An 11,974-nucleotide genomic window follows, 5' to 3' on the forward strand; every position below is an offset into this window, starting at 1 on the left:
CCGTGATAAAAGCACTGGCCATGAGCCTAATCTGGTATTTTTGGGCCCTATGCTGGTGCTATTCAGGTACTCGGAGAACCATCTCATGGAGAAAATCAGCAATTACACCTTCCCCCTTTTCTCCTCGGAGAGATGTTTTCTGGAGAGAGGAATGAATGGCACCTACTCCTTTTCCTCCAGGATAGGTCTCTTCCACCTTCTTGTAACAGCTACTCACTTCCTTGAATATCCTTGTGCAATCAGACTGTGCATACTAGCGTGTGTTTCGAGCCTGATTTTGATTATTGTTCATAAAATTAAACAACTAATTGGGAATGCCACAGAGGAATGTGCCTGGAGGCAGTCGATCCTTGGGTGGCTGGGTGTGTGGGAGGAGTTGGGCAGGTGCCTGGGGCTGTTATTGCCTTCGATAGGGATTTTACGCCTGAACAGACGTGTAGCTCCAGGGATCCATCTCCAGGGACTATGGGATTGACAAAGGGATTGGAAGAGAGGCAGCCACCTGCAAGACAGAAATAGGTATCCAGTATCTGAGGGAGGTGGTGGAGGTGGTCTGCAGTGATCTGGCCAACAACCAGGCCTCCAGAGATCTGGATGACATCCAGTGCTCATGCTCTGTGTGGCAGAATTTTGTACAGAGCTCGTGGATGTTGCGCACTGGCACTCTGGCCGTAATGGACTAGGCAGACATTGAGACACCAACTGTGTATAGACCAGCCTGCCAGCTGCTTCAAGGAGAATCTCTCTTCCCCCCCACTATTGACCCTACACCTCAGCTGTGGAAAGACTGTCCCACCAGGTCTGTTGAGTTCCACGTTGGGCACTGTGGCTCCCTGTTGGGGAAATGCACCCTCGTCTCCTGCATGACAGGTGGGGATGTTGTCCACGATAGTAACAAGGACTAGTCTTTGAGAAATCTATAGTTTGTCCCTTCCCATTGATCATGTTATTGCTAAAGATTAATCTATACACATTTTTGTGGGAGGCAGAGGCTGTCATTTGTGGCTGGAGTCAAGTATGATGATAAGATCTTCTGTCACATAAACCAGAAAATTTTGTAGACTTCTTAAACCCATCTTTTAGAAATGTTTTGTGCTTTGTCTCTAGCATGTCTGAAGTTGCATACAATAGCTACATACATATCTCTAAATCACTGAGAAAAGAAAATAGGATGTATGGTTGGGGGAAATTTATGAGGTTATGTGATCATACTGTGTATTCTCAAAAGAGCTCATGAGAGACTCTAATGTGGAACCCTGAGGCTGGTGTTTATTGCTGTGTAAGGTCTTCATGTTTGACTCTGCAACCTTTAAGTTCAGATCTGAAGGCCAAAAAAGTTTTCTAACCAGACCTACAGTATGTAGACCTGCAACAACAGAGAAGCAGAGGCACAAAACCTTCAACTTAAAAGGATGCTTTGTCACATGAAACATGCTAAGGGACATGTCCAGGTATGCAGGGCTTCCACAAATGACAACATATCTTATTTGCTGCTGCATTACACCTGTAGACCGCTGAAATTTCTTATTCTAGTATTCTGTAGAAGGATAAATAAATAAATAGTTTTTATTTGGGTACCTGCAGCTGTGTAGAGACTATACAACCCTCATTTCAGACCCAAAGGTTAGACTTGAAGCTGAATGCTCCTTTAGCTGTACTTCTTGTTAGTGGTTTGGTTTTGTTTAATGCTTTTTTTCCCCCTCCCATTTTTTGTGGTTTTTTTTTTTTTTTTTTTTTGTGTGTGTGTGTGTGTGGTTTAAGGTTCACCGAACCCATTATGGAGCAGGTAGACTTCTGCTACATATCATCGTTTTGTGGCAGGGCTGGCTAATGAACTCTGTGGACTGTGACACAATGTACTGCTGAAAATTAATGATGTCCAGTTGTGTTTGCATGAATTTCATCAGGGAAAAGCTTCCTCGAGAGGATAGTATGGGTGGGGTTGGCAGTCGCATGAAGCACTCTGTCCAAAACACCTTGTTTTAAGAGGGAAGAGAGAGAGCTCATTAGACTACAGTACATTAGAGGGGCATGACAGCAACTTTTTCCTGAGCCAGCTGGAACTCCCGCCTGGTTCTCCTGTGGAGATCCCAGATGCTCTCTTGTTTGCCTGAAACAAAACTGGCAGGTCAATCACTCAAAAGTTAAACGATTTCATTCTGTTCCATGTTTTCTCACCAGGGCTGTCTCTTGTTGTGAATCTTCTTCAGATTCAGATTGTGAACACTCTGCTTCTAAGGGGGAGTCTGGCTTATTATATTTATTTGGTGTCATTAATTCCAGAGGCAGGAAACCCCTCTACATCTGGCAGCTGATCTTGGCAACGTGGAGCTGGTGGAAGTGCTGCTGAAGGCAGGCTGTGATCTCAAGCCTGTGGACAAGGTAGATTGCATTCCTCATACATGCGAGCATTATGGGATTTTATTTTTTGTTTAATAACCTTCTTCCCAGACGTGCAGGAAGCACTTGTTGCCAGTTGTCTTTCCAAGGTAAAGCTAACTGGTAGTTGTTACAGAGGAAGTCTTCTGTTTTTGCCATACCTGCAGCTTGCAGAGATCTGAAATGGTTTTAGAGAAAAGCCGTGAAACTTCCCAGATCTGTAGTTTGAAGGGTAAACCCTGCTGCCAGAGACCTCTGATGGAAAAAAAGGACTAGGCTTACAGCGTGGAAAACAGCCTGTGGCTGTTGTAACCGTGCACCTGCAGCCAGGTTCATTGCCAGGAAAGACACAGGTAACTGCCAGCTTCACTAATTGCAGCGATGGTGAGTTTGCCCTTTAGCACTCCGGGCTATCTGGAAATGATGGTGCTGTGTCGCTGAGAAGCCATCCCAGATTTGTTCAGGTACGTGTTTAGACCTTGTTGCGATGTTCAGCCTGGAAAGACTGAGGCAAGAATGGCAATGGCTGGAAGAAGTACCAAAGCAGAGTCTCTGGAGAAACACTTTTGAAAGGACAGAGTACCAAATGAAATTTTTACAAATTTTGCTGAATTACTGCAAGATTGATCTTCCTCTTTTTATACTGTTACCACTATATTGATTTTCTGTATGACTGAATCAACAGATTTGATGTTTATCATGAACAAAATGTAGCTCTTTAGTAATTTAAAAAAGTAATTTTCGTTCACAAAACTGTCCTGATGAAGAGTAAAACTTTATGGACAAGAATCATCTCTTTTTTCCGCAGCCTGATGTGAGGCACGTGGCTGATGTGTTTTGGGAGGCTGAGGTAAGATGCTGCATTGCAGTTAAGCCTTCCCATTCAGAGTCATGCCTTACACTAGCGGGAGAGCTGCAGTTCTCACACGGACTAACCCAGAATGAAATCTTGCCCACATCAGCCATTGGCAGGCACAGAAAACTACTTATTGCCTGTTTTGACCTTAAGCAGTTGCAAGCCTTTGGGCTGCATAGTGCCCTGGTGTAACAGCAGTGTTGACAGAGTTCAGGGCATGTTGTGAGAATACGGTTCTGAGCCAGAGCAAGTTCTGTCACCTTTCTGCATTGGTTTTATTTCTTGGAGTAGCTTTTCCCTCTCCTGTTTGCTGGATGACCCCTGAGGCCGTGCCACCGCTGGGAACATTCACAAGTACAGCTCTCTTTGAACTGAACCTGTGCTGAGATGCCAAAAATGTTCCCGTCCTTGCTGAACAGAAGGCAGGAAAAAGGGGAGCCTGCTTTAATTGCACAATGGTTTCCTGGCCTCTGTGCCCGCGCAGCAAGGGTCCTGGGCCTCCAGGGCATGCCATGCGTCTTGCACAAGTTGCAAGCTGTTACAGCTCGGGAATGGGAGCTCTCCCTTCCTCCCATCTACAGATATAATTGCTGTTGGTTGTGATTGGTAGTGCAGAAAGTGCTCCCTGTGTGCAAGACTGCCCTGCTACATGTGCACGCAGGATGCCAGTGGTGTCTGCACTAGTGCAGGAGGACAGAAACATTCCCTTCTTCCACCCCTTCCACCTCCCTGCGAGATGCAGAGCACCTTTCCAGAGGTGGGACCCAAGGAACTTCTGTGGTCATTGGACTCTTCACATATAAAGTATGTCTATGCTGTAAGGATTTTATGAAACGTAAATTTCTTGGCTTCCAATGTGATGCTTTTCTAAAAACAGGCTAATTAGAGTGATCTTGAGCATAGCCAGGAGCTAGAACTCAACAGGTATATATCAGGGAAGTTTAGAATAGCTGGAGAGTTGAAATGCCTTATAATTTAATTAAAGAACCTTCTAATTAAGGAGTTGGCTTCTTTCAGGTCTGATTTTCTAGAATGCCCAGCACTTGATACGTGGAGAATACTCTAAATATTTAAATCTGAGGCAGTTTCACTTAGTGCAAATTTGCTGAAAATAGACAGTTGTAGAGAACTGGACAATTGCAGAGAGAATCCTGTAGGGCCACTGAGATGCCTTTACATCAAAGTGCTGATAGCAGAGATGGGTTCAGAGTGACTGAACTTTGCAGCTGGAATTAAAGCAATGGCTTTTAATTCCTTTGACTGCCTGTACTACCCACGAAACACCACCTTCAGTTGTGCTCACTTCAAGTTGTCCTGAGAAAGTCATTCCCACACCCTCTTTTCATTCTGTGAGCCAGCTGCTCTTACATCCAAAACAAGGTTTTCTCTTAAAGTTGGAGGTTTCCAACTTTGCCAGCCTATCCATCTGAAATGCCAGTTTAACTGTAACACACAAATGAACTGTATTTGTGGTAGTTTTCAGCCTGTGGATGCCTGGGCTTGTATGAACTTGGTAGCAGTGACTGGAGGGTGTGAGCTGGTATGAAGCATGCAGCAGTCTGAGTGCAGAAGGTTTCTAAAAGCAACTGTACCTCACCAGAAATTCTTAAGGGGCAGGCCAGTGCGGGAAAAGATTGACCACCTCTGGACTGAGGAAATACAGCTCACATGAAGCATGGAACTTTGTAGCTGCCCTGAAGCCATAAAATTGTAGTAATGCATTTTCTTGGAAAAAAGGGATGGGGCTCTGTCAATGAGGCTCCTGTGTTTCTTCTATGATATACTTATCCTCATGTGTATGAGATAATGTTCTGATTCACTGTCTCTGTTTTCAGTATGGCAAAACTGCACTAGCTGTGGCATCAAGGAGCAATCACGCCCTCATTGTAGATATGATCATTAAAGCAGAAAGGTATTACGCCATGAAACAGGTAAGAGACATCTTTCATGTCCCTGAGAAGAACTATAAGGGAAAAGCCGATTCTGTTCTTGAAGTGCCTTTTGCCTGAAGTGGTTCCTTTTGGCAGGTTGCAAGACTGGCCTTGATAAACTGAGGTTGGGATTGGGAACAGGAAGCTCTCTACCCCGTCTGGGATTTATTCCTGACTAGCTGTAAAATTTTAGGCAGGCCTTATCATTTTCCTGCATCATGCTGCACATAGAGAGATAAAGAGCTGGAGAGAGACCAAATTCAAGCTCTGCCATCGGCATCAGGGCTGGGATGACCTGAATCCATCTTAATACCTGTCTCCTTTGGGACAGCAAAATTTCTGGTTGAAAAATGGAGTGCAAGTGTCTGTCACTCCTTTTCTAGTAAAGGCTCTGCTGCTTCGGCAGGAGCTCCCTCTTGTGTTTAATGTGTGTTAATTATAAAACGTAATCAATGAAACGGGAAAGAACCAGGCAATAAGTGTGAAGGACATGGCTTAGATTGACCCCAGGTTGTCTGAATTTCTGACCACCTTTCCCTAGTTGTTATTTAAACAGTTTGCTTAGTGATAGCTCTCCCTAAAGGGCTGAGAGTCAGATGTGTTGAAGTGTAGATGACAAATATTTTGGCCTGCGTTGGCTATTCCACGTCACTTATGAATCTGTACACACTCTGCAGGTGGTGAATGTCTGCACGAGAGAAGCTAAGCTTAGTACCCCTTAAAATTAGAGGAGTTTTTGGAGCTGGGCTGCTGGTGAGGCCCATTCTAGAGACGTGCCTTGAAACTCAGGCCCAGCCCAAATGGGTATTGAAAATTCAGGATGTCTCCTGTTACGGGGTCTTAACTGGGACCATTCAGAATTCTGAGAAAGTCTATTTATTCCACCAATGACAGTTGTAGCAGTGAGCCACAAAGAACCTGCTATACCTACATGCTTGATGAAAGGGAGGTATTTCATAGGATGGTGACGGTTCATTTAAAGCCATATGAACGTTCCATAAACCAGTCTTGTATTGGCTTACTCAGTTTCTGTTGCATGGAGCCATAGGGTTATATGGGCTCCCTAAGAATTGATTAAATTTGCTGGGTTTTGCCACAATACAGTTTAAAATCCCCAAGCTCTCTCAAATACATTGCTTGCATACTGGTCCTGTTGAGGCAGTAAAGGACATCTCTTGCAGCATCCACCATAAAACCTGCACAAAAAAGATGCTAACACAGTTTATTGATGAAGAGCAAATAATTCTGTGAGCACCAGAGCTAGCAAACCAGGCCAAAAGGACTGGTGAAAGGAATGCACTTGACTGTCAGCCCTTGCGCTTTCATTGCTGGGCTGCCACACAAATCTGGAACTTCATTCTCATTCCTGCCTCCTGCTAGGGAGCATTTGTTTTACCAGGTTAGTCAAGTTTCTACCAGGGCCGTATGAAGCGTACTGAGCCTGCCCAAGTGCGGGCACACGAATTAGCCATTTTTACCACACCACTCTGGCCCTGCATGTCCAAACTTGTAACACTTAATGTTACAGGGCATTGTGCTCGTAAATCACATATCTAGATTAATTATCATGAAAAATGCCCTGTTTGCAAGGGCATGTAGTGATAAGACAAGGGGCAATGGTTTTAAACTAGAGCAGGGTAGGCTTAGATCAGACATTAGGAAGAAGTTCTTTACTGTGAGGGTGGTGAGACACTGGAACAGGCTGCCCAGAGAGGTGGTGGAGGCCCCATCCCTGCAGACATTCAAGGCCAGGCTGGATGAGGCTCTGAGCAACCTGATCTAGTTAAAGATGTCCCTGCTTACTGCAGGGGGGTTGGACTAGGTGACCTTTAAAGGTCCCTTCCAACCCAACATGTGCTATGATTCTGTGATTCTATGAAAAACACCTCTACGAACTCCCTGTGTTGCGCATATTTGATTTGCATCAGTTCAGCTGGGGTTGTCAGGTACAGTATTGTTTCTTTTGGCTTAAAGGGGAATTAGAAGTGAAGTAATCTGTTGCCAGAGAGGACATGACAAGCCTGACAGCAGTGAGGCGGTAATGCTCCTAACCTCTTGGCACTGTTTACTGAATTGCCTGAGGAGAAGAAAAGATGTTTAAGCAGATGGTTTTCTGCAAGAGCTCCACAGATGTTGGGAAATAGAAACATAAGCATTAGCATCCCATTACCTGAAGCTAAAAGCACAGACTTTGGGAAGCAGCTTAGATCTTACAGTTATGGAATATGACGTTGCTCAGGTGATGTTACTATATACGAAACTACAGTGTTTTGAACCATTATTGTAAGAACTTTTTGTTACATTGAGCTGACTTATCATCTCTGACAAGGCATTAGGTACAAAAGGAAATGTCATGTTGCTGTGAGGAAGCGCACATGATACTAATGTCTGTGAGTGTCGTCTTCTCCCCGTTTGCCCTTTTTTCTATTAACTGCTTCTACTCAGTGCTTCCCTGTCACCACGCAGGCTGTTTTTGACTGGATTTGAGGGCTGCTGTTACTGTCCCACTCTGCCATTGCCTAGACACACAATTAGCATCAGAGAGAAGCTGTGCTGCTGCAAAGGGAAGAGAAATAGGGTTTTTTTGTTGTGGTTTTCTTTTTTTTCCTTTTTTTTTTTAAACGTCAGAGGAGAAACATTGAACCAGGGAGAGCCTGAAGATGTCCTGTAGAATGTCCTAAACTTCACTTGCATGTGTCAGGAAGCATGAAATAAAGCCAGCACCAGAAAAATGGAATCAAACATACATGACAATGCTTAGTTACTGAACTAAGATGATTTTTCTTGTTTCTTGCAAGATTCTCCTAAGGTTAGGAAATACCTCTGTTGTATTTTTCTGGATTTAATCTGGAATGGAGTATTTTATGCTTAGCACTTTTAAAATGGGGCATGCTGCCATTTCTTTTTTTGCTTAGTATCTGCTTTGTAATCCTGTATCAACTTCCTGAAGACATTTTTCATTTTGGAGACTCATTTGAAACAGGGCTAGCACATAAACAAAATGAAAAATAAAAGTAATTCGAGCTTACCTACACTAGGAAAGAGGCTTTTCGCTGGGCACCGCTGAGCTAGGGCTGAAATCACTATTAGACACGTTTTTTGCAGAGGTGCCCAAACAAGAAGTGACCCCATCGCTCTTGTTTCAGGTGAGCCATGCATATGGTAACAACATCACATCCAGGTAAAATGCTTGAGGTTTTGGTTTCAATCTGATTTTGCTTATGCAGGCAATAAAACCAGATCCAGGTTCAATATGCATGTGCTTTTATTGTCCCTAAGACACTTCGCTGAACGGGGCTCCGCACACTAAACCCAATGGCTCATGCTGCCATCAAATGACCTGGTAGTCACCACTTCACCCAAGCAGAGCTGACAGGGCAGAGGCAGGAAGAGCTTGAGCAAGCACCATGCCAATGGTGCCTAGCCTCTTCTCAGGGAGAGGTTAGCACTTTGAGAAGCAAAAGGAAAGGGTAAGAACTGTGGTTGAAACCCAATGATGTTCAAAATGTGACAGATAAAGCAGACAGAGCCAAGGAGCACAGCACTGCTGGCATAGTACTTGCTGTTACTTGCTATTGTGCATCAAGTGCCAGACAACGTGGTTTATTTTGCATTTAACTTCGTAAGACATAGCTATAGACACAGGAGGGCTTCCTTTCTGTTCTGTTAGTAAGACTGTAACAGTATCATCCATGCCAGGACATCTTCCAAAGAGTTCTACTAGCCAAATGTATTCCTTTACCTGCACTGAGCAAATCACGGGTCAGTAGCTGTACAGGACACAGTGTTCACTGCTTGCTAAGCAAAGGTTCCTGGCTTCATTACAAAATTTATCACCTGCTTTCTTTTCAGGAACACCTAGCTCATAGTGAGCATGGGTCAGACTTCAGCTTGTCCTTCAAACAAGATCATAGCACACAGACCAAGCAAATCCGTTCCTCCCTCTGGTATCTAGCATACAACCAGTTAAAACCCCAGGAATGGAAAAAACTGGCCCTCTTCTGGAAGTTCACGGATGAACAAATTAAAGCTATAGAAGAACAATGGACAGGTAACAATATCTAAATGGCTAGACGTAATATACATGCTATAAAAACCACAAGCCAGAGTTACTTTTTAAACTATGAGAGTATCACAGATACACACTGGCCACGCTGCTCTTACGGAAATTATGAAAAAGGGCAGTGAATAGGTACCAGCCTTGTCCCTGGCTCCTGAGAAATGATGCTGTAGAAGTACAGGACACTTCTGTTCTCCCTCTTGGCCTGAAAAAACCTTCACCTTTGGAAATCAAGAACAGGAGCAGTGAGCAGCGTGGAAGGGTCTTGCAGGTCACGCTGCAAGTGAGGACTTGAGGAATACTGTGACACAGGAAGACCTTGTCCATGCCTTGTCCTCACAGCTGCCATGAAAGAGCAGTTTCTGGTTTAAGGCATCTGTGGGGAGAAGTGCTGGGAAAGCAATACTCCTATATCATGTGTTGTACTTGTTCACTACTACTATAGGTTATATTTCCACATGTTGAGCAAAAATGAAAGGAAAAAAATAATTTTAAGATATATTAGCTTTTTTTCCCCTCCCTTTACAGTAGCCTTAGGATAACGCTAGAATTTTTTTTAATCTTTGTAAGTCTCAGTCTTCATTTTGCTTCCAGGTGAGAAAGGAAATAAAAGAGTCAATTAGTAGGTTTTAAAACCTCTTGGAACTCTGAAAGTGCAAAAGCACAAAATACACTACTTTGTGTATTGCATAGGCAAAAAAAGTTATAAGGAACATGGAAACAGAATGTTGCTCATCTGGCTTCATGGTATCTTGCTGGCTCATCAGAATCCTGTCAAGCATATGTATGAAGATCTGGTGGAAGCAGGATTTCAGCCTTTAGCTGGTAAGTTGTTTTGTGGTAAATAGTGCACATTTCAGTGTCCTCTGTGAGAGTGCAGTGCGGTGCTGAGGTCCCTGCTGGGCTGGGACAGTGTGACCATGGCGGAGCTGGAGGACACTCTCTTCCTTTCTGGGACTCTACCCTTGCTGGGGTGTGAGGTTGCTTGAGGAAGAAGATTTAAATGAGACTTGAGATTTCTGAAGGAAGATAAAAGTGTGCAAACATTCTTCCCTTTGTCATGCAAACATGATTAAAATGTGATTGGCCATCCTTCAGCTAGATTAGTCTGACCTTGTAAAAAGCAGAGCATGTCAAGCAAATATTTTCTCCTCTTACCTTACAGAGAAGATCAGAGCTGCAAGGAGCCCTGATATGGACTCCAGAAAATGTGCAATTTCATGAATTCATCAAAAAAACCCGTGGCATATATGATAGAATTACATGCCAGATGGAAAGTGATATTGAAATACAAATAATAACTTTTCTGGAAACAAAAACCCATTTTGAAGTTGTATGACTTTTTCTAACCTAGAAGAACTTGCAGTCCCAAAATACTGGTTAGTTCTTTCTCATATACTTGCTATACACTGATTTAAAGAATTTAAGCTTGAATGGCTGGCTGGTAATTTATGCTAACCTGCTATACTGCTAACCTGCTGCTAACTAAGAACCACCCCCCTAAAATTTCTGCACCTGGCTTAACATTGATACACTAATTCCCTACTGGAACTGCAAATGAAGCTATTTTGTGTTTGACATGAAATGTAAATTAGATGTTTTCTACCTGAAAAAAATTAAATTTAATAAGTGAAAATTATGTATATAAATCAACACTTCCAGAAATAGGTTGGCACCTGGCCTCATTTGGGATTCAGGTTTTTATAAAGTCTTGCTAGGATTATAGTGTTCCTGTCTGAAGAGGGCTTTCCTCTTGTTTAATTAGTGCTAGGATTAGGACAAGTCTTTCTTTTTCAGCATTTGATTTATGCAGTGAAAATACTCTAAAACCATGTGTGGCTGGCATGGTACAACCTTGTATACATACTCAAAAAAGAACATTTGATATTTAATACTTAACACATCTAGCAATTAGTTGCCTATTTCTTGTTCATGTCTTGAAGTAATATTTGGTAGTGTCTTGCTGAACATGTTAAAAGGTTTTCTCATTATTGAATATATTTCATAACTGAATTATGTAAAATTTCTATCTTTGTAGCCTTCTCGATAACAAAATAGCAATAGCTTTATTATGTAATGGAAGAATTGAATTGCCTTGTCTATCTATATATAGCTAGCATTATTTTGTACTGAATCTTATTCTTTGTACTAAAAAGATTATGATCTGTATCGTAATCTGAAGTCTTACACCTAACCGCCTTCTTGTGTGCAACCTGTTTTGACTTAGCTGCAGCACATGACAGGAATATGAAAAACAGACTGATAAATCCTCAGGTTTTTGGAATTAGGGATCTAAGGTCACAATTATTAGATCCTGACAGGTATGCATCAAGTTCTGCAACATTAGCTTGGAAAACGAGAATGTTTAACGATTTGGTGGACTCAGTACCTCACCTGGCCCTATCCTTCGCACCCTGGGTGTGAAGGATACCACCCTGTTACTCTGCATTTAAGCACGCTGTTGTAGGATACAATTAAAATGCATGTCAACTACACTTAGTTGCACAAGCAACTAAAAGCATATGTAACAAAAATAAATTTTATTTTCACTTCAAAGTAGATGTTACTAACACTGTGACTAAACAACGAGATTCAGACAAAGAAAAAAAAATCACGTTCTATCCTTTATTTAAAAGTGTGCAAAAGATTCCTTAAATAAAAAGTGTTTATCTTAATAAAATAAGTTCTCAAATAGTTTGGAGGTAGAACAACACTTCAAGTTCTTTTCTCCCTCCAGATGTTTACTAT

General features: G+C 42.6%; 1 protein-coding gene across 6 annotated transcripts in view; it reads left to right on the top strand.

Moving 5' to 3' along the window:
* ANKDD1B (ankyrin repeat and death domain containing 1B) overlaps positions 1 to 10,523 on the top strand; it is a 31,368-nt gene extending 20,845 nt beyond the window's left edge. For 5 of the 6 annotated variants that reach the window (XM_063320032.1, XM_063320033.1, XM_063320036.1 and 2 more), the window contains exons 11-15: positions 2,284 to 2,382; positions 5,071 to 5,166; positions 9,019 to 9,217; positions 9,920 to 10,051; positions 10,392 to 10,523. In XM_063320032.1, coding sequence (XP_063176102.1) covers positions 2,284 to 2,382; positions 5,071 to 5,166; positions 9,019 to 9,217; positions 9,920 to 10,051; positions 10,392 to 10,450 — 585 coding nt within the window. In that variant the 3' untranslated portion in view covers positions 10,451 to 10,523. Of the gene's footprint in view, positions 1 to 2,283; positions 2,383 to 5,070; positions 5,167 to 9,018; positions 9,218 to 9,820; positions 10,052 to 10,391 lie in introns of those variants that run through there. The other variant, XM_063320038.1, reaches the window with a different exon arrangement.
* The last annotated feature ends 1,451 nt before the right edge of the window (positions 10,524 to 11,974 follow it).

This window comes from Chroicocephalus ridibundus, chromosome Z, assembly GCF_963924245.1.
Source record: "Chroicocephalus ridibundus chromosome Z, bChrRid1.1, whole genome shotgun sequence".
In the NCBI taxonomy this organism is placed as follows: domain Eukaryota; kingdom Metazoa; phylum Chordata; class Aves; order Charadriiformes; family Laridae; genus Chroicocephalus; species Chroicocephalus ridibundus.